The 22,192-nt window shown below is 53.5% G+C and overlaps 1 protein-coding gene across 1 annotated transcript in view; it reads right to left on the bottom strand.

Annotated features, from left to right (window-relative positions):
* The window catches only part of LOC105183982 (bromodomain adjacent to zinc finger domain protein 2B), an 84,044-nt gene extending 67,334 nt beyond the window's left edge, over nucleotides 1-16,710 (bottom strand). The window contains exons 1-2 of the mRNA XM_025305595.1: nucleotides 16,634-16,710; nucleotides 7,298-7,466 (exon numbers count right to left, since the gene is read on the bottom strand). Of these exons, the coding sequence (XP_025161380.1) occupies nucleotides 7,298-7,457 (160 nt within the window). The 5' untranslated portion in view covers nucleotides 7,458-7,466; nucleotides 16,634-16,710. The remainder of the gene's footprint in view (nucleotides 1-7,297; nucleotides 7,467-16,633) is intronic.
* Between the last annotated feature and the right edge of the window lie 5,482 nt (nucleotides 16,711-22,192).

The raw sequence follows: 22,192 nt of genomic DNA, 5'->3' as shown, positions 1-22,192 counted from the left end.
AGGGGGGGGATTTATTTTGGTTACTTGCTTGCCATACGCTTTTCACTCTTCCGTTGATGAAAGAAAAGAATCTACACTATTCGAGTGACTTCTTCAAATCTCTGTAGGTTAGATCCCGTGTTTCTTATTGATTTTTGTTGCCTGAAGAACTTCAAATGCGATCCAATACGTTCATCCTCACGTAAAATCAGAAAGACAAATGTAATAACGACGCAGATATTAGTCGTTATCTAAGTTACATGATTCTGTCTAATAAACATAATAAAATTAAGCGATCATTAGCGTTACCAACGTTATAGTCAAAGTAGCATTCGGTCGACTAGATGATATTAAATTAATTTAAATTTCCATTCTCGTATATATTTCTCACATGCTTTTTTTTCTTTCTTTCTTCTATCCACAATGATAAGAGACGCGTGTCGATGTTCGTGTGTACAACTTCGTGTGCGTTATTTTTAGGCTATTCTCGGCCACGTGGTAGTACGCCCCTGGTTCACACGTAGCCGACAGCCACGTGTGGGCCACACACACACACACACACATACACACACACTCACGCATGTACACATATGCACGCAATCGTACGTGTCTTCCTCTCTCTCTCTCTCTCTCTTCCTCTCCTCTCTCTCTCCCTCTGGCACGTGCGCGCGCGCTATACGGCAGAGACGTCGTTTGTGCCGAGTTAAAGTACGTACTCGCATTTACGCGCATTTACGCACCTCGCATCAGCCACGTGTGCGCGTAAACAGCAATAATTTACACGTGCACACGCGCAGACTATGTAAATTATCTCTACCCCGGGCATAATCTATGCAGATAGGCGCTTGATCTAAACGAGCAATGTAAACACTCTTATAACGGCCGTAATTATTCGCATTTTTCTCCGTGTTTCCGAGCAAGGATATTTCGAGAAAAATTACAGAATTTATAATCCGCGTGTATATAAATGGCCCCAGCAGCCCCCGCCGTCCGAATCCCGCTGGCGAACGCGTCGCCCCCGCTGTTCTCTCTCTCTCTCTCTCTCTTTCTCTCTCGCCGGCTCTCGGATTTTCCACCCTCGCTCGCTGTCGCAACTCGCTCGACGCGCGACGCAGATGAACGATTTAGCCGCGTGTTTGAAACACGCGGTTGAAGTACGATCCGTTAAAACTCCGCGGCCCCGTGCGCGTATCTTCACGGTGCATTTAGCGCTGAAAGTGGACGTCCGATTCTCTCTCATTCTGCATTCGCACATCGATCGCCTACGTGAGTCCACGTTAGCACGCTGGCGCTTTAACGCGGTCGCGCGATCCTCAGTCGGCGATAACATGCGCGCGCTGTGACAAAGTGAGGCGGCAGGGGGGGGAAGGAGGTATCGAACACCACTCGAGCTCCCGAGCGTGCGGGAGAATCGCGCGGGACGAGAGAGATAGAGAGGAAGAGAGAGATTTCTCGTCGCTAAATAGAAAATAGCAGAAATGTTTCGCGAGGATTTATCGCGCCGCTCGCTCTCTTAATCGCGTCGTTCCGCGTCCGCGTCTTCGATCGAGCCCTCGTCGGAGCGCATGGCGGCACGATGAGCTCGACAACAAACAAGCTTTAAGAGGAAACCATGGCTCGGGCCCGGTGTGTGCGTGCCGGGTGTGGGTGGTAAAACCGTCAGGTCGCGGAGGGTCACACAGAGCAATGGAATCGCAAACGAGCGCGGCGAGAGGGAGAGGGAGGGAGGGAGGGAGGAAGGGAGAGGGAGAGAGAGAGAGAGGGGGGGAGAGAGAGAGAGAGAGAGAGAGAGAGAGAGAGAGAGAGAGAGAGAGAGATGGTGAGTTGGGAGGGGGAGACGAAGAGAGGGAGAACGCAATAGGAATATAAAGAACGGACGGGAGGTGCTGAAGAGAGAGAGAGAGAGAGAGAGAGAGAGAGAGAGAGAGAAGAGAGAGAGAAGAGAGATGGCAATTTTTCCCCACGCTCGATTCCTCGTCTTTCTTTTTGTTCGTGTTTTTTTTATTTCCTACGAATGACGGCGTTTTATTTGCCACGTACGGCGCGGACTAACGATGACGCGGGCGCGCGAGATAAAGGATGTCGCGATGAGTGAAGCGCCGAAAATTCGCCGGGCGATGCGAAAACAAACGGACCGATGGTACTCGAGCGAGCACCGCCGCGCGCGAATATCGGTTTACGTAACGTAACGTGAAAACACACCTTACGTAAAATTCGACGAAGCAACGTCACGGTCGGCTCGTCTCGCCGCTCGGATATTTCCGAGAAATCGCCAGAGATCGTCTCTTCGATATCGTTCTCGCTCTCTCGTCCTCGTCCTCGTCACTCGTACGCGCAGAGGAGAGTTCTCAACGCGCGCATAGATCTATCTCATCTTATCGTGACTAATTGCATTCGGGAGATAACGCTGGAGAACACCCTCGCGCTGCCGTGGAAAGCCGTGGAAAGAGAAGGAGAGGGGGCAAGAGGGGGGGGGGGGGAGAGATAACGGGACGCGAGAGGGAATGCAGGCAACGAGGGAAACGGGCAAGTATCATTTACCCGCATAGACCTCGTCGTTTCCCTACTTTGCCTAAATGACGGCGTCTCATCTGGGGTGCACTCTCGTCGCGCGCGCGCTCTGCCGCGAGTCATCCCGCCTGCCGAGATATAACGACGCCGAGAGGTCGACGTCGACGTCGACGTCAAGACGAGGAAGCAGCGCGACGGCGGATGGGTGTGGGATATATATCGCGAGCCCCGGATGGTAGCTTCAAACGAAAACTCCGCCGCGTCCAACGAGTTTGTATCGAGCGTAGGAGGTAAAAGCACCACGGGGCTGCGGAGAGTCGGCAAGAGAGAGAGAGAGAGAGAGAGAGAGAGAGAGAGAGAGAGAGAGAGAGAGAGAGAGAGAGAGAGAGAGAGAGAGAGGCAGAGGGAGAGAGTGAGATGAGGACGGAGGCAGGACAGCGTGCGAGAGAGGGCCAAGAGCGACAGAGAGAAAGAGAGAAGGGGGCAGAGGGGGAAAGACAGAGAAAGCGAACGAAGCTTCGAATGAAGCAGGACGCAGAGTGGGTCGACGAGCGAATGAGAGAGAGAGAGAGAGAGAGAGAGAGAGAGAGAGAGAGAGAGAGAGAGAGGGATGGTCAAAAGAAAGAGAGAATGAGAGGCAGGACAGGAGGGAGGGGGAGGAAGAAGGGGCGCGCATGGAGCGTGATAGCGTGGAAAGAGAGCGAGAAAGAGGGACAGAGGCTCTCCTCGTAGCGCGATGCTGCTGCAGAATGAGGCTGGGACGAGGGAAACGAGGAACGCGAGGGGTGGGGAAACTGCCGCAGACCTCGGTCTGCCGTGGTAGGCGAGGTGAGGTGGCAATCAATAAATATACAGAACCGGCGAAGAGCGAGGGAGACGGAGAGGGCGGCCGAGCGAGCGAGCGAACGAACGAACGAACGAACGAACGAACGAACGAGCGAACGTGCGAGCGAGCGAGCAATCGGCGACCCACCGGGAGAGCGGCTGAGAACGACAAAAAGAGAGAAAAAGAGAGAGAGAGACAGAGAGAGAGAGAGAGAGAGAGAGAGAGAAGCGCCTCGCTGGTTGCGTCTGTTCGTCCGTTCGTCTGTCCGTTCGCTCGCTCGCTCGTTCGTTCGTTCGTTCTTGCGTCCCCAAAGCCCTACGGACCTAAACTCGGAGCGAGAACGGAGAAAAAGCGGCGCGCCAGGCAGCGGTGCGAGCGAGAGCACGTCGGCGAAAGAAGTCGCCGGCGAAGACGGAGACGGATGGCAAGAGAGATGGACAGGAAACCCGCCTCGAGAGGGCAGGAGGGGTGAAGGAGGATGAGAAAGACAGAAAACGCGCGACGGTGGGCAGGGTACTCGGGGCAGAGGGGAAGAGAGGGCGAAAGATGCCGCTCGGCAAGGCACGCGAGAAAGACGATGCGCCGAGGACGGGGGAAGGGGGGGGGGAATAGGACTCGGTGGCGGTTCAGGAAACACGAAGAGGGACGACGACGGTAGGTCGAAGGTGAAGCGACGAAATAAACGAAGTCCCGTCGAGAGCGACGGAGATCTCGAGGAGCTGCCACACCAGCGCACCCTCTCTCTCTCCTCGGCGACCCAGCCGAGAGACGACGAAAGCTGCGGAACTTTCGACCGAGCTCGCGGGATATTATCGAGAGACGAGTCGAAAAATACAGAGGAATGCGTGAAACCCGACCGGTTGTCTCAACCCCGTCTCCGCGGTGTACACCGATAATTTAACCTGACGCGTGAACGCGCGGCCCTTCGTAGATACTACTCGGGGAGCGACTCTATAATATAGTTGTCCGCGACTCACTACTATACGTCGCCGAGTACCGTCATTATCTATTGTGAGAAGAATCACAGTTATCGTCGGCCATTATAGTGGCACCGCTCACATTGGTGAACGTAACGACTGCGATTTATTCCCGACGATCGTGCGATGTAACGCGCCCTCCCCCGGCTTTTTCTCCCGACGATCTTTACCCTTTGAACGGCCGACGAGCGAGAGAATGCTCGCGATAACGCTAGTACCCGCGCGATGGTCGACACTTTGCGATCAGACGTCGTGAAGCTAGACGAAAGTTCGAATTTAACAATCGGCGGCAATAGAAACGAGAAAGAGGGGGGGGAGAGAGAGAGAGAGAGAGAGAGAGAGAGAGAGAGTCGTGCCGCATCGAGGACCAAGAATTAAGCATGCTACAAAGAATCGGCCAGAGAGTCTCTCTCAACTCATCAATCGATTCCATTTCTCCGCACTCGAACGCAACTTTTAGCAAAGTCAACGAACGCGCAAGTATCGAAAAGTCTCGCTGCAGGCGCCGATATTCCTAGAGTAGACGTCGCGGGTCGAAAAGCGCGCGATGCGCGCGAGACTTCTCTCTTCTCCTTTGTCGCGGGGAAGCGGTCGAGAGAGTCGCACGAGCGCGAACGAGCGAGCGAGCGAGCGAGCTCTCGACGGAAGGAGCCTTGATAACCTTGGAAGGAGAGAAAGGCTGGGAGCGATGTGCGCGCGGGACTAATTGATTTCGGGACAAAGCAAAAGAGGAAGGGTGGGAGGAAGGGAAGGACAGAGCGGGCGGGAGGTAGGGAGAGAGAGAAAGAGAGAGAGAGAGAGAGAGAGGGAGGGGGGAGAGAGAGAGAGAGAGCGAAACACGCAGAGAGGGAAGAGGGGAAAGGCCCTCCGCTCGTTAAAGCAGCGCTGATATATCGCGTTGACGCGCGCCAGCGTATTGGGCCCACTTTGTACCGCGGCCGGCTTTCGAGTGACCATGTAAATCGCCAGCGAGTGCAACGAGCGCACTTGTACCGACGCGGTACGTGGGAGAGAGCGCGAGTCTCTCTCCCTTCGCGAGAAGTATCTCATCGGCGCGCGATGCCGCTGTCAATCGCGGGAGATTTATTCGCCGGGCGAGTCCAGGAGACGGTGGTCTCTCCTCTCAAAAGCTCTCTCATCGTCGTAGCGGTAGAATGCGGGCGAGATTCACCGATGAAACAATCGGTCTCGTAAACTCTTGTGTTACTTGTTACTTTTCATGTTCGTTTGATTTATGACACCGCGATACGACCTGTGCATAGGTTCTGAATAGTCCTTTTATACTGCTTTTATACTGATTTTAAATCAAAGAGCATTCATATAAAATTATACTAAAGTTATAAAAATATATAAAATTTAGAATATATATATATATATATATATATAATTATATATAATAATTTAAATATATAAGTAAATATATATACAATAATTTAAAACTTTAGAACATATATATAATTCTAAACTTTTTAATTATTTAGAATGATCAATAATGAAGAATTAGCGATAATCGCATGTAGCGTAGACAATAGAGTGGAGGGCGGAGAAGGGGGCGGGCTACGCGTCGACGTTGAAGCGCGTGAGTTCTCGACGAGCCCCTTTTGGCAGGGAAGAACCGTGACGTCGCAAGCAAGGAAGAATGTCGCGGCACACTTTAAGACTCAATCGATACGCCTCCGATTATTCCCGGTCCCAGCATCACGTGACGTGTAGGTGATACGAGGACGATGGAGCCGGATGACGGACGCGGTGACCGTTAGCGAGATTTTCCGCACTTTTCCAAGGTTTCTCCCGCCGCGTCGAATTCTCCCCGGTTTGTACTCAACTTGCTTGCGTGCACCCGCGACCTGGTCTCATCCGAAGCCGTCGGCGATCGAATCCGAGGAAACGTGCCTCGACGACCGAAATCGGAGTAGCCGGGGCGGCAAGTTTCCTCGTGAACAAGCATCATAACTCTCACCCCGGCAAATATTGTGTCGCCCGAACTTGCGCATACCCCGAGCGCAAAACACGGAGCGCACGCGCACGCGCACGGCGCGCGAATCGCCGCGCCGCTGCCGGTGTACGGAAAATATTTGCCTGTTTCGTCTAAACAATATCGCGCATGATCGCGCGGATCAAATAAAGCCGCTGTGTTTCTGGTCGCGTTCGTTCGTTCGTTCGTTCGCTCGCGCTCGCGTCAGCGGCCAGATGAATAAAAAAAGGGGGCTGATGGAGCGCAACGGGGGGAGGGGGAGAAAAAATCCGGCGGAGAGTTGTCGACGGCAACGGAATCATCTACGACGCGGAGGAGAGGAGGCGAGAGACCGTTGTCGAGGTACAAACGAAATCGTTAGTTAACGAACGGCTAACGCTATTGTGTTGCGTTATGCGTCGGCGCGGTGATCGAATACGCCGCTTATTTGTTGCATCTCGAACGTATTGTACTCTCGGCTCGCTCTTGAACTGGAACTGTTTCGCAGAACCGGCCCCGCGCGATACGCTTCCACGCTGCTGTGTGTTTTCGCCTATTTCGCCGCCTTATAATTAACTGTCAGACAAAGTTAGCCGCGAGATAATCGTCCTCCCCGTCGTCCTTTCGGTGATGATCGCATCGCACCGCCGTGGGGAGGCGACGCCGACACCGACGAGGAATACGGCTAATTTTGTCGACGGATAGATAAAGCGCGAGTGATAATGAAAAAGAGAGAGAGAGAGAGAGAGAGCGAGAGAAAAGAAAGGGCGAGCATTAGAGGACTCGGAAAAGCGCGAATTCCTATTATCGGAATCCTTTCTCTGACTTATCTTATATCTGACTTATCCTCCTCCTCCTTCTTCTCTCTTTCTCTGTCTCTCTTTTTCTCCGTCGCACTGTTTTCGCATAACGACGTCGCCTTATCGCGACGCGTCGCGCGCGAGTGCGACGGAGGGGTGGCGAGGGAGGAGGAGTAAAAAGGGGGAAAAACGAGGGAAAAAAGAAAAAAAATGAACGGGAGGAGAAACGAAAGGAGCGAAAATGACTTACCGCCGAAGAGCGCAGTTGGATCGAGCAACGGATTGGCCTGGTCCGCCTGGAGTTTCTCGGAGGTGGAGGTGGCGCCCGGAGTCGCCGCGGCCGCTGCTTCAGCTCCGCCACCCCCGCCGCCCCCGCCGCCTCCGCCCGATGCGGAGTTCTCCTTCTCCATGCCAGTCCCCTGAAAACGCACATCGCCCATGGTTTCGTTACAGAGGTTAACTCTCACGGAGCGCAACGCCGCGCCGCCAGCCAAGGCCTCTCTCTCTCTCTCTCTCTCGCTGCCCCCCTCTCTTTCCCTCTTTCTCTTCGCCGCCGTTCTTTATCTGCACCGCGAGTCGAAAAACGCGGCGGTGAGACGGGACGAGAAGAGAGAGAGAGAGGAGAGAGGAGAGGAGAGAGGAGAGAGGAGGGAGAAGGAGGTAGGTAGAACAGGTTTAGCGAGGAATCGCCGCGGCGCGATATTTACGACGGAGCCGCGCCGTTCCGGCGCGGCGCTTCCTCCTCGAGATTTTCGGTGCCGAGGGCGCACGCGGCCGGCGTAATTTTTCCTCCCGCTGAGGTGCTGCCCCGACGACGCGGGGATTATCACTCGGGAGGGAGAGAAGAGAGAAGAGAAGAGAAAAGAAAAAGAAGAAGAAGAAGAAGAAGACGAAGACGACGACGACGACGAAGAAGGCGGGTAGAAAAGGAAAAAGAGGAAGACCGCCGGGTGCTTTATCGACCGACTACGGGGTGAGGGAGGAGGGGGTAGGGAGGCGAGAATGAGAGAGGGTGACCGAACGCAAATACACTCAATTCTGCGCGAAGTGGGCGGATGAAATTTCGCTGGTGATGTTCCTCTCTCTCTCTCTCTCTCCCTCTCTCGTATAAATCGCAAGGAACAATTAAACGCTTCCTCGCACGTTCGCGTTAACGAGAGTGGCCCTCGAAGTAGCCGGGACTCGTTTCTCTCGTTTTCTTTGCGCAACGATCCGCGACGCGAAGCGGCATTGTCGCCGCCGCCGGGAGAGGCCAACCGCTCTTTCACCTAATTACGACAATTAAGCGCGTCGCGCGATCGCAGACACCGGCGACTCTTGTAGGAAATGCTGTTTATTAATCTCTAGAATAGACAGGCACGCCCGCACGCACGCACATGTGCGTGAGAACGCGTACACGTGCGTGTGTACGCGCGCACACAAAAACACGTACGTACGCACGCACGCGTGCGACGCATACGAGGAGCGCAGCCCGCTCGCATTTGCATTCGACGACTGTTTACCAGTCGAAGAAAGGCTTCTCTCCGGCGCTTTAAATAAAGGTCGTTCTCCCCTCCACCGTTTCCCCTCCAGCGCTTCAATCAGCTGACTGGCGCACTCCCCTCCCTTGCCGCCAGCTGTTGTATAAATATACATCGTTACAATGTTCTGTTAGGTTAGGTTGGGTTGGGTTGGGTTAGGTTAGGTTAGGTTAGGTTAGGCTGATACTAGGCTAGACGCGGCACCAGCGGCAGTGCGGCGCCGCTATTATCGCACAACCAGCATAGTTATCATAGCCGCACACGCGAGAGAGCGTATGATTGCGCGCGCGCGTCGGACACGGACAAAATTATCGCCGCGCGATCGCGTTAATTAATTCGCGAGCGAGGTGATTTTTCATCGAACCTTGCCTTTCGGCGTTTTGTTTGACAACGTGCGTATTTTAGCCGCGACAACGCGCGCTCTCACACACAACGCGTCAAGGGTGTTGAATTACGCGTTTTAACGCATCTCTCCCTCCCTCCTGCCCGTTCTCTCGCTCTCTTTGAAAAGAGAGCGCGTGCGCGCAAGTGTATCGCCGGCGACAAGCGGATTCTCGCGTTACTATCCGCTACCGAGTGGAATTCGCGCTGAAACGGCATTTACCGTTATTAACTCGTTAGTTCCTAAAGCCTAGTTCCTACTGCCAGCTGCGTGCGCCGCCGTAGAGCCGCCGGCTCTACCCTCCTCGGCGCCGTCCTCGGACGGAAGAATCCGCGCGCGCGCGCTCGCGCCCGACGAATCGATGTCGCGGCTCGCTCGGAAATAGAATTTTCGCGTCGGCCGCTGGAGCGAGCGCGAAACGAATAGGAAAGGCTGAAAACGCTCAAAACGTACTTTGCGCCCCGTCGAAATTTACGAGAGGGACTCCGCCCGTGCAACGGGATGTTCGTGGAGTTTCGCTGAAGAGTTCGCTGGGAACGGCGGGATTTTTATGTTCGCGCGGTCCGGTCGATTTCGCGTGACGAGCGCGACGATAAGCGACAATCCTACGCGCCAGTTTGGTTTGACTAATGGCCGGTAAAAAGCGATAATACAAATATTTAATATTGAGCAATATCGCGCGGTAAAGAGCGGAGAAAAGAGAGGGCTAGAGAGAAAGCGGGATAATCCGATTTGAACGTTTCCGCGAGATTTCTAAGCCGCACGTTTGCCCGTTCCCCGCGCTTCTTTCTTCGCGGCTTCGCGTTTTTAAGTACAAGCCCTCTAAGAGGATTATATTGCGCTCGCTCGCGCGTGCAAGAGACGCTCTTCATCCACTTTTAAATATACGCTAAGACATGCGAACGGTCAACACCTTGAGAACTGATTAATGGATTCAGTATTCACTCGACGTATAACATCCGACGGTATACTCGGAATGGCGCGATCTCCCGGTCTCTCTTTTTCTCCTCCCCCACTTCTCTCTCTCTCTCTCTCTCTCTCTCTCTCTCTCTCTCTCTCTCTCTCTCTCTCTCTCTCTCTCTCTCGTCTCGTCACCGCTGAGAGAAACGCGATAGTGTCTCTTCGATTCGATCGAGCAACTGTCGTCTCGCGACGGACTCGATACTTATTGATCATCTCGAGCGCGCGGCCGCGAGATTCGCGTTGCAGCGAACAATTATCGCGACGGCGCAACAGAGCAATGTTCACGGAGTGTCCGCGATTATTTTACCAGAACACAGCTAAGGCGCGGGGCGAGGGGGGGGGGGGCGAGAAAAGGAACGCGCACACACGCACACACACATACTTTCTCTCTCTCTCTCTCTCTCTCTCTCTCTCTCTCTCTCTCTCTCTCTCTCTCTCTCTCTCTCTCTCTCTCTCTCGCGCGCGCAATGGCTTTTACTGCGCTTTCAGCCTGGTGAATGACGATGTCGCGCGCGAAGCCTTTCGCTTCTAATTGACAAAAGAAGCCGCGCGTAGGAGCCGTCTACCGGCGGAAATTATTCTCCGACTGACTCTATGACGGAGAAACGTCCTTTCAATATCTCCCGCTATCGCACCCTGCTACTTTGCCTGCCGATAAAGAACAGCGGACCCCTGACGAAACGAGTGAAAACTATCGCCCAGCGAGTATTTCTCTCTCTCTCTCTCTCTCTCTCTCTCTCTCTCTCTCTCTCTCTCTCTCTCTCTCTCTCTCTCTCTCTCTCTCTCTCTCTCTCTCTCTTTCTCCTTCTCTCTCTCTCTCTCTCTCTCTCTCTCTGTACCTCCCTTGGACATTTATCTCGGTACAATACTAATTGAGGAAAAATGACCGACTGCGAGTTGCGCACTCGGTCTGCTCTAATATCCGTTCTACGATCCCGACGACCACGACGCAGCCCCGCTCTTTCACAGTTCGCGACGGCGCGCGTGAAGCACGCGGGGATTCTGAGGTATCAGAAACCGCGGTCGAAATTATCATCTCCATCCGACGAGCGTATAATTAGACGCGTGTCTCCCGGGCGAGCCGAATAACGCCGGCCGAGCGCGCAATTATCGCCGCGGCAGCGGCGACTGGCTCTGATCCTCTCTCTCTCTCTCTCTCTCTCTCTCTCTCTCTCTCTCTCTCTCTCTCTCTGTCTCTCCGTGATAGTTTCCTTACTATGTGAATCGCGAACAACTCTTAACTAGGGGCGCTTCGGAATACCCGGAAAGCCTCTCGCGCTTTCGACACAAAGGATATCGCGCGGATGTGAGGATGTATATCGCGCCGTCGAGGGAAGAAATGTTTGTCCTTCGCGCGAATGAGCCACGGATAATTCCTACCACCGGCGGTTACCTGATCGATGCCTAACTGCTATCGGGCTGGGATTACGACGATTCTAAAAGGGATACGTGTCGAGGAGAGAATGTCGATACGCTTGCGTAATATCGAGGTGTGTAATGTCGGACGCGAGGAGTCCTATTCCCGACTGGTCGTCGTCGTCGTCATCGTCGCGAGCGTGGCGTCCGGGATATCCGGGCGAGTCAGCGACGCCGCCGCCCGGTTTCTCCTCAGCTAGGCGAGCGCGCACTTGGAGATGCTCGTAAATTGGCGGAGGAAGCGGCAGGACGAGGAACGGGGCCGAGAGAAGGGCGCGAGGGTCGGCCGCCTCGAGCGCAAGGGAACGGCGGGGGCGGGCGGCGAAGCGAGAGAGAGAGAGAGAGAGAGAGAGAGAGAGCAAAAGGAAGAAGAGAGACACGGTCGACCATCGATTTCTCGACCGGTATTACGTCGCTCCTTTCCTTCGGCCGGGAAAAAGTCGGCGGTGCCAGGTCGGGCTCGTGCTGCCCGCTGCCGCTGCCGCTGCTGGTGCTTGGCGGTGTTGGTGTCGGTGGTAGTGCTGGTGCTGCAGAGACGCGGCGGCCCCGCGACGCGAAAGAAAACGCACGCCGTTTGTTCGAGAGATGCGCTCCATTTCGATTTATCGCGTTTATTCCTGCGCTCGCTCGCTCGCTCGCGCTTCCCCGCCGGATATCTCGTCTATATTAATCCCGAGGATGTGCATCGTCGCGTCGTGAGCGTCGGTTTATGTTTAAATAGCAAACAAATCGGATGATGATTCTCGGATAGAGAGAGAGAGAGAGAGAGAGAGAGAGAGAGAGAGAGAGAGAGAGAGGGAGGAAGGGCGAGAAAGGGAGGAGAGGGGGGGAAGTAGAGAAATAAATAGAGAGCATTGCCCCGAGACTCTAATTTTTTTCGCGGAATCGAAATGAAAGAAAGATGCTCGATAATGATTGATACGAATGCGTTCTGTTGTTATTCCGTATTATCGTTAAAAAGAGATTGAAATGCGCGACAAGCTATACCTCGTATTCCCCCCAGCACTCGCTCAGGTATGTATGCCGAAAGATCCAGGAGAATGCGGCGGCAGTGAAATTATTTATAAAACGATGTATATTTTATACCATTTTTCTCGCCCTACCTTCTCCCACTCTTTCTCTTCCCCCGCGCACGCTATAATTCCTTATTCGAGCGCGCGGCACGTATACTTGCATATTAAGTACGTCGTCGTCTGTCATATGTCGGCCGAACGATATTTGCGGCCCGGAATTAAAATATCGCGAGGGTGTATTTCTGCGACGAGCTCGCGACGACAGAGGAGACCTAGCGAGTTCTTCTGTCTGAACGAGTGACATTTGCGTCCGTCTATTTCCCTCTTTGTCCTTCCAAGGGACAGAATGACGCTTGTTATTCCAATTTCGAAGCGCAAATGGAGTCTTCCGCCCCTTGCCCCCTCCCGAAATGACTCTCGCTTAATCGACTCAGTCCGTTCCGATTTGGCGTGACATCCCTCCCCCCCTCCTGCCCGGCTCAAAACTGAAAGCTGACGTTATTGTTTGCGATTGTCGACGACGATGACGGTGACCTTTTTTTGGCCGTGAAGGAAAGTCGGGGCAATTCCCCGGGTAAACTCGACTCGACATCCTTAGAGCGCGCACGTGCGCGCACAGCGACAACGAGGCGTAATTACGCGCGGCACTCGCGAGCTTCGACGCATCGATGTCACTGTGCCGCATCAGATAGCGCTTCCATATGCGTTAATTATACCCGATCCCTCGCGTTCGAAAGAAAAGCACACATGCGCGCCTCGTAACACGATCGTTTTCATCGCGGCGGCGCGATAGTACGCGTTCTCTCTCTCTCTCTCTCTCTCTCTCTCTCTCTCTCTCTCTCTCTCTCTCCCTCCCTCCCTCTCTCTCTCTCTCGTCGTCGTCGTGCCGCAACAGTAATTAGCGAATTTAAATAGAACGCCAATTTGCAGCGAGACTATCGCAATCTCCGTTAATTACCGTAATGAAACCGGATATATGCGAATGCATAATATTTGGCCAGCTGAAATTTCGTTTCGATATATACCGAGGACGATACGAAAGACGCGAGCGTAAAAGGGAAGGGAAAGAGAAAGGAAGGGGGAGGGGGTGGGGGCAAGGAGGAAGGGAGAAGGAGAGAGGGAGAGACGCGCGTAAATTGCGGCTTAACGTGTATCACCACCTCGCGAACGTACGGATCCGAGCGGCTGTGATGGGTGACAATCGACGCTAAGATTACCGTAACACGTGAGATAGCAGCGAATTTCACGGACACGACGAAATCAGATTTAGCGCAACTTCGACGGCGAGGTAACTCGATAAAGAAGAAACCCCGTGCAAGCACACCTGTAGCTGAATTATACCGTCATTAACCGGATTATATGGTGCTTGGATCTAATCGAGTTTCCAAAGTATTATTAGTATTCAACCCCCCCCCCCGCCCGGCATCTTGCGCGGAGCCACTTATCCGGCAGAGTACCCGCACCGAGCAGACGTACAGGTTTCATTGTGCGAGCGAACGTACGCGTGAATCCCGGAAAGTGTCGTGCGATCGGTGAGCGTTCTTACGGGACGAATACGAATACGCGGTGGAACGTACGAAAAGCCCAAGACAAGGTACAACCCGACGCGCTCGGCTGGGTTGGCCGAGACCGACACGCGACACGACGGGATTCGAGAACGCAGAACGCGAAGTGTCGTGTCCTCCTCCTCCTCCGCTTCGTCGTCGTCGTCGTCGTCGTCGTCGTCGTCGTCCGACGACGTCACGAAGAACGGCTCATTCGCTCGCTCGCTCGCGGTCGAGCTTCGTTTCCCATTCAATGAATCCTTACATGGAACACGTCGCCGAGGACGGCATTACGCGCATTCCCCGTCCCCCGTCGCCGCCCGTCCCGACCCGACCCGTCGCGCTTCGTTCGTGCCGCAGAGCAGATGGTACTCTCCTATCTGCGTCAATTACAGGCGGACTCTTCTCGCCGGGGCGTTTCGAGGGAAGATACGCGCGGCGGCGGCGGTGCGGCGTGGCACGGCACGGCATGGCGTGGTGTGGTGTGGTGTGCTGTGCTGTGCTGTAGCGTGGCGTAGCGCAACGAGGACCTCGGATCTTGATGGTTTCGCAGAGCGAGCCGACATTACGGGGCCGCGCGCGCGTTGGTGTGCGGACGGGATCGGGGTACAGGAGCGCCCGAGCCGGAGAAAGAGGGAGCACTAGAGCGAGATGGAGAGAGAGATCGTCGCAAGAGAGGTGGTAGAGGTGGAGGAGCAGCACAGCAATCAATACAGAGCCAGCAGAGCAAAACCATCCCTCGACTACTCGGTGTCGTTCTCTCTCTCTCTCTCTCTCTCTCTCTCTCTCTCTCTCCCCCTCACTGTCGCCATTCCCCTCCCCCCTCTCTCTCTCCCCTCCTGTCGCCATTCCCTCCCCCTCGCTCTCTTCTCTCCTCCTCTCTCTCCCTCTTTCACTTCCTATACATATATATATAGAATATATATATATATTCTATATCTATCTCTCTTTCTCCAGCCAACGCGAATACGACGGTTGCATGAACGTTACAACGCCGTTAACGGGGACTTCCCCACGCGCGCGCCAACGCACACACGTGCGCGCACCTACATATGAGCGCGCGCGCACGGATGCCGGGGAACACGTGCACATTCGCATACGTACACACGAGCGCACGTACGCAACGGGGCGACCGGGCGTCATGCCACGTACATACGTCGCATCGGCTGCAATTATAGCGGCGGTATTCGCGCGCGCACGAGAAACGAGAAAACGCCGTTCGCGTACAGGAGCGAACTGGCGCGCGGACGGATAGACAGACAGACGAACGGACGGCGGACACGAACTATGTTTGTGTGTGTGTGTGTGTGTGTGTGTGTAGGCTTCTCCTCTCTCTCTCTCTCTCTCTCTCTCTCTCTCTCTCTCTCTCTCTCTCTCTCTCTCTCTCTCTCTCTCTCTCTCTTCCGGGCGCGCGCACTTTTTTTTCCACGAAGTCGGGAATGCCGTGGGGAAAACGCGGAGATACGCGGAAGCTGTAATAAGCGAATTATGTGGGAGTATTCGCGGGCCGATCGATACGAAGAAATGTGCCGGGCGAGCGGCGTAATCTCTCTCGAGGATGTCGACGCCTACGGTAAAAACCGCCGCTGCTGCCGCCCCTGTTTTCCGCGCAGCGTGTCGGATTCGAAGTGATTGCGAAATTAAGTGATATTGAGCGCTTAAGCGATTCTTTATTTCGCAATAAACGTGACGCTGCCCGGCTCGCCCATCCCTTGCCCCTCTCTCCCCGTGGTAGAACGCGGGCGGAAGTATCCTCCGGGCGAAACACTCGGGATTCTACGAGAGATCCCTTCGGAGTATTCCCGCGCCTGCGCCGATAACGAGAACGATGTGCGTCGTGCGAAATAATTCACGCCGCTTCGGAATTCACGCGCACGCGCGCGCGCGACTAGCAAATAAAGAAAAAGAGGAGAGCGAGAGGATCCGCGTGTCGTCGACGGTTCAAGTTGACAGGACTTAATGAAGACGGAGTCGAATCTCCCTTTCTCCCTCCCGCAGGACGCAAGCGTACGCGTCCGATTCGTTTCATACAACGCTACACAACACAGGCACGCAGGAGAGTTATTATCGAAAGGAGCGTTATTTTGCGAGACGCTTGCGAGTCGAACGGCGACACGGCGTAAACAAACGAGCGACGCGCGCCGTCGTAAAAATAGAAAAGCCGATAAGTGAAATAATAAGTGCGACGCTAAATCTCGACGCACTCGCCGACCTATCAGCGCGCAGATCGCGCGTGAGAGAGAGAGAGAGAGAGAGAGAGAGAGAGAGAGATCAGCGATCGGATATGTAGCGCCGCTTGCGAAAACCGCCTGCGGCCGCTCCATTTTCTACGACGGAAAGACAGAGAGAGAGAGAGAGAGAGAGAGAGAGAGAGAGAGAGAGAGAGAGAGAGAGAGAGAGAGAGAGAGAGAAAGAGAGGGGTGAAAGTAGCAACGCGTTATTAATAAGCTGCGAGAACGAGAGCGCGAACGCGATTAACGCGATCGAATGCCGAGAGCGCACGAAATAAAGGAAGCGCAATTGTGCGCGAGCGCGCGCTCGACCGCACGTCCGCGATAAAATTCACGGTATTAAATTTGCAATTTAGCGGGGGATTACATATGTACACGATCTCACCGCGACGTACATGCGCATCGCTTAACGATCTCGCGCGCTGCGCTCGTTCGCCATTACTCTCGCGTACGCACGCACGCACGCACGCACGCACGTGTGTATTGGAGAAGCTAGGGACCACTCTCGTGTACTCACGATTAATTACGAAGCCTCAACTCATAGTAGAAGCCGGCTCCACGAGACTCCATCGCACCTGAAACACAGAAATACATTGCGTCATTAATAGCGGAGTCGAGCGGTTGCGCGCTGGCTTGTTCTTACATCAACGGCCGGCCGATCGGTTTATTAAGATGCGAACACGCGGCTATTAACGAGTATCTCGAGCGCGCCGAGCTCGTTTGTCGCTCCCCCCTCCCCCCCCCTCTCTCTCTCGGCATTCGCATGCACTTGTGCATACTCGAGTATTCCGATTAAACTCGGCGACAACGGAATGGAGCGAGCCGCACGCTCGTTTCCGAAATTGTATTCTCTCTCGCTCGCTCGCGCGGCGAAGTGTGGCGTAACGGATTCGAGCGCTCGTAATCTTATTTGGCGCGATAGCGCCGCGCCGCGTCGCGAGTGCGCGCAGCACAGTTCCGGATGACGTTGCTCACGCTGAATGGGCGGATCGCCGAGGGAATAAGCAGACTGAGATTCTCTTAATCGAACGTGAGTTCCGTCGGAAGAAATCCCAGGAAGATGAGAGACGACACAGGCGTGCCCCGTAACAGCGTACCGTATAACTTTGTGATTGCAGCGAGTGGGGCGCTCCGATCGAGAACGATCGCGCATCGCGAAACCTGACATCGGAAATCGCGCGCGCGTGCACCGGTACCGGATCAATTGAGGGAGAAACAATGAGAAACAACGAGTACAGGCGAGTCGGAAAGGTACGTGTCCGGTGCGTCGTTCGTTTCAACGATAGATCAGGTTAGAGGTTAGGTTAGGTTAGGTTAGGTTAGACACGTCGCTACGCGAGCCGGCGCTCAAATTGTTTCTCCCTGCTTTTATGTGGAGCGCGCGCGCGCGTTATCGCGGCGGTAATAAAGTATCAATGAAACACACTCGTATACTTGCGTAAGCCATCGTGTAACTCGCAGCGCTCCGAAATTGAGACTAATTCCGAATCATTCATCACCGTCATACGTATCGTAACGGTTAACTGGTCGAAAGGTACGTCGAGGGAGATAAGTGGCTGAATCTGGTATTCCTGCCGGGCCACGCATGCGCGTGCGATACACGAAGGCGCATCGCGGCCGAGCGTATATCACCGTCCGCATCGGCATTCTCTCTCTCTCTCTCTCTCTCTCTCTCCCCCTCTCTCTCCTTTTTGTGTATACGTCCTTTCTCTCCCTGTTTCTCCTGTGCAACCTTGCGCACCCTACCCCAGCCGACTTTCCCCTATCGATGCAGCAAAGTGATACCACAAACAAGTAAATAGACTGCCGGCTGAAATTGACCAAAGTAATATTTGCAATCGATCGCGTCCGCCGCGGGAAAGGAAACACATGAATGTAGCCGGAGCGTTTGCACTGGCGCACGCTAATGCATGAATGCCGAGTCAATGTTAGCGTTGCGTCGCCGCGTTTCAAAGTCGCCGCTATTCGACCGCGTCTACGCTACAGCGACGCATCGCCGCGCTGCGCCGCGCCGGTCCATGAGCGTAACGATGGCGGCCTGGAGATTGTGCTCGATATGACAGACGAGCGCGAACGGTGTATATCTCTCTGATCGAAACGCTTCATACACGAGATGCCGCGTGTACGTAACGCGTACGCGCGCGCGCGAGCGTGCGTTCAGAGAGAGAAAGAGAGAGAGAGAGAGAGAGAGAGAGAGAGAGAGAGAGAGAGAGAGAGAGAGAGAGAGAGACAGAGAGAGAGACAGAGAAAGGCGATGTACGGCACAGTAGTACGCGCTTGTATATATCCCTTTAAACGTCGGGATTTAAAAGTTTTACGAGCCACTTGCGAAACTACCGACAACACGTGGATAGCGACTCCGCCGCGGGTATCTATCGTTTTAGCATAACGCGGCCGCTTTTCCTTCTTTATGGGGCAATCATTGTTACGATAACACGCCGCCGACGAGTGGCTCGTTATTGCGTTCATCGCCGGCGCGTTTGTTCGACGATTGGAGCTTTCCGATTTTTCAGCACGGAAAGTCCCCGACTGACGCGCACAGCTGCTCCGCCCCGCTCTCTCTCTCTCTCTCTCTCTCTCTCTGTCTGTCTGTTTCGACGGGAGATATGCAGCACAGGGATATAATGGGGCGAGTTGTTTGTTCAGAGCGTGCGATTAAGAAATTGGCAGGGACGCGACGACGTCGTTCCCGACGCAGGCCTATCGAGGAAAATGGGTTTCTGTGCTGAGATCTATCCGGACTAGAAATTTATCCCATAGTTCTGATCAGGTTAACCTCATTTGGACATCAGATCCCAATAAGGTAATACTATCGGGTCCTAGTAAGTCTAGTAACGCAGCGTGGATATCAGGACCTTAGTAAGGATTCATAGTCAGGTTCTTATTGAGTTACCTTATGGAATCCTTATTACGTTTTTTCTTTTTTCAAATTATGGCTCCTGATTACTCGCCACGGTTATATTGGATGATGACATTAGAAATAAGAAATGACACGCTGAAAGTTCTTTCGTGTCATTTCCAAATAAAAAGATATTTATTTGCATGAAATAATATTTTAGTTCACTTGAACGTACTTGTAAAATGTTTCGGATAAGAAACATAAAATGAATATCATAAGACCATAAAGTATCACAAGATAACAAGACATAAAGTAGCGTTAAAGAGAAAAGTTGCATGTCACGTTAATTTTACAACAATTTTATTTATCGACTGTTAAGAAAAGGATAGTTTCTATAGCATTTTACAAATATATTCAAGTGATCTGAAGTGTTTTCTCAATACAAACATCTTTATATTTGGAAATTACACCTAAAAATTGTTTTGTTAAAACTTGATAATGAAAATCATATTAGGTACAATGAATAAGATCCTGATCAACTGTACTATATTATATCATACACTAGGTTGGTACCTTAAGATCCTAAAGTGGACCCAATCATTATAACCTTATAAAGATCTTCCTTACTCATTTGTCGTTAGGACATTATAAGGACTGACTTACTTAGGATTACCTTTCATTCACCCTATTAGGTCCTTATCAATGTTAGGTGAACCTGATTAAAATTTCTAATCGGGTAACCGCTTTCTAGCTATAATCCGAATGTTAGTCCATAAACCGAATTACTGCTGGGGGAACCGAAGACGGTGCAAGGCGATGCGCAACCTCGCGTAACATTATTACGTGAGAGTGGGAGAGAGAGAGAGAGAGAGAGAGAGAGAGAGAGAGAGAGAGACCAAAAGAGACAAGAAGAGAGACGGGTGCTATTCTAATCTTCAGAAACTCGAGCGAGAAGTATCTCGCGGAATTTCGCGAGCCTCGTTTCGACTCGCGCTCATTTCCTCGCCGAGACCCCGCCCCCCTCTCTCGTTGCACACGAGAGAACACGAGACACGCACACACATACACACGCACGCACGCACAGTTGCGGAGGAAATGGCTGGCGAAACGACGCCGATCCGATCGTTAGACCGACGGTCGTGGGATATTATGATCGTCGCGATAAATGGCGGAGTTACGCGAGAAAACTACGTCTCTTCTCTCGGCGATAATCCGCCGCAGCCACGATGACGCGAACTTTCGGTAATTAACGGTGTCGTTAGCGACGCAGGAGATCGCGCCGCTATCGCGTATCGCTCGCGCGGCTCGAACTTTGCGCACTCTCCCTCCCTCTCTCTCTCTCTCTCTCTCTTGAGAGAGAGAGAGAGAGAGAGAGAGAATACATCCGCGAATAATCGATAATTTGTTGTTCAATTAATTATATCGCGCGCTCCGGCACGACCTCTGCTTTTTCCCGCCTCTTTATTTTCGCGCGCATAACTTTTCCCCTCCCGCCAACGCCAAGCAACCAAAGACTCGTCGACGCGACGACGACGACGACGACGACGGCGACTCAATGGCTCGTCCGACGTCGGCTGATTTCATCAGCCGCGACATTAATTCATTAATTACCCAGCGAGGTTCTTATCTGCCGACGTTGATAACGGCCAAGAGCCTCGACCTAGCACAATCGAGTGTAGAAACGCTCCCCTCCCCTTCTCCGCTCTTGCCCCCCCCCCCCATGTGAACGCGGGAAAGCCGAAGCGATGCGCGCCGCGTTCCGGCGATATCAAGCGCGCTCCGCGCTTCAATTGTATCCATAATTCATGAATAACGTGACGCTCGTCAGCCGAACGTCAATCGCGCACACGCGAAAATTTAAATTAGCAGCATCGTTCGCAGTAACAATAACTTTTATTGGCAATACCGCGAGAGGCGAGGCGAGGCAACGCGTCAACATATTAATCTTCCGCCGCGCGCGCTTTTGTCTCGCGAAAAACTGAATTATAAAGTGGAGAAATTAGAAGTCGCACGAGAGCGGCTCATCGTTGCCGGCGCGTGATGCGAAAATATCCCTCTTCTTCCTCCTCCTCCTCCTCCTCCTCCTCTTCTCTCCGTTCTTTCCTCCCTCTTCGTTTTCGATCGACCGGCGAACGCGTCTCGGCGCGGCGCGAGCGAAGGGACAAAAGGAAAAGCAGCGATAGGAAGGGAGAGAGAGAGGGGGGGGGAGAAAAGACATTACGCAATTGTACCATCAGGACGCTCCGTAATTAAGAACATGCCTTTTACGCGCCTCGTCGATGCCCATCAAGCGGAACGCCATTACGCGCGGTGAGCCCCCGCGCGTGTCTGCGTGTCCGCGAGCGTAAGAATGGAGCAATAATTATCTTCGGCTATCGAGCGCTTCGCCGAGCGCTGCGCTTTGTTACAGCGCGCGAATCGCCGCGACGAGCGAGAGCGGGGAATGGCCATTTTGCCGTTGTTGATATAGACAGTATAGGATGATGCGCCATCGACCACAACCATTGATTATCACGACGACCATCGATGGCGATGGCGATGGCGGCGGCGGCGGTACGTATTTCGCACGTCACAGCGCGGCTCGACCACGCACGGACGCGCGCCATCAATTAACATGACGAAAATGAAAAACCACGGCTGCGTATTTTGGGACCTGCGTCGAAATGCGCGATGGCCGATGCGCGCTGCTTGTAATCCCGGATAATCAGAGCCTGCATTCGAAACGTCTCGCATCGATCGTCTTCGTCACACACGCGCGACCAAGTTGTGAAAATACGTCTTTCAATAGAAAACCCGCCGGAGGCCTCCCTCCCCCTCCCCCCCCTCAGATTCGATCTGCGCCGGCGATCGGCAGACTCGCGGAGCTCGCTGCGGCGCGGCGCATCGATCGCGTTAATTCGACAACGTTAATCTAATCGCACTCGACGATCGTCCGAGGAGTGGGAAGGGAACGAGAGAGAAAGAGAGAGAGAGAGAGAGAGAGAGAGAGAAAGAAAGACAAGGAGGCGCAAGGAGTTCAACGATCCCGAGAAAGCGCCTGCAAATTGCGCGCGAGTGTAACGAGAGTCGCGGCGGGGAGTGAGTCATCGATATAACTTTACGCACGTATATATACGTGTACTCTGCCCACCACTACAACTCCATTCATAAGCATCGCGCGCTCTTACGCACTGCGACTGTGCGCGTACGCGGCACGCACGCACGTTCGGCGGCGGTGTTAAAGGTCCGCATGTAAAT

This window comes from Harpegnathos saltator, unplaced genomic scaffold (genome assembly GCF_003227715.2).
Source record: "Harpegnathos saltator strain DR-91 unplaced genomic scaffold, Hsal_v8.6 scaffold121, whole genome shotgun sequence".
Classification (NCBI taxonomy): Eukaryota; Metazoa; Arthropoda; class Insecta; order Hymenoptera; family Formicidae; genus Harpegnathos; species Harpegnathos saltator.
This window is presented reverse-complemented; position numbering and strand designations above follow the sequence as displayed.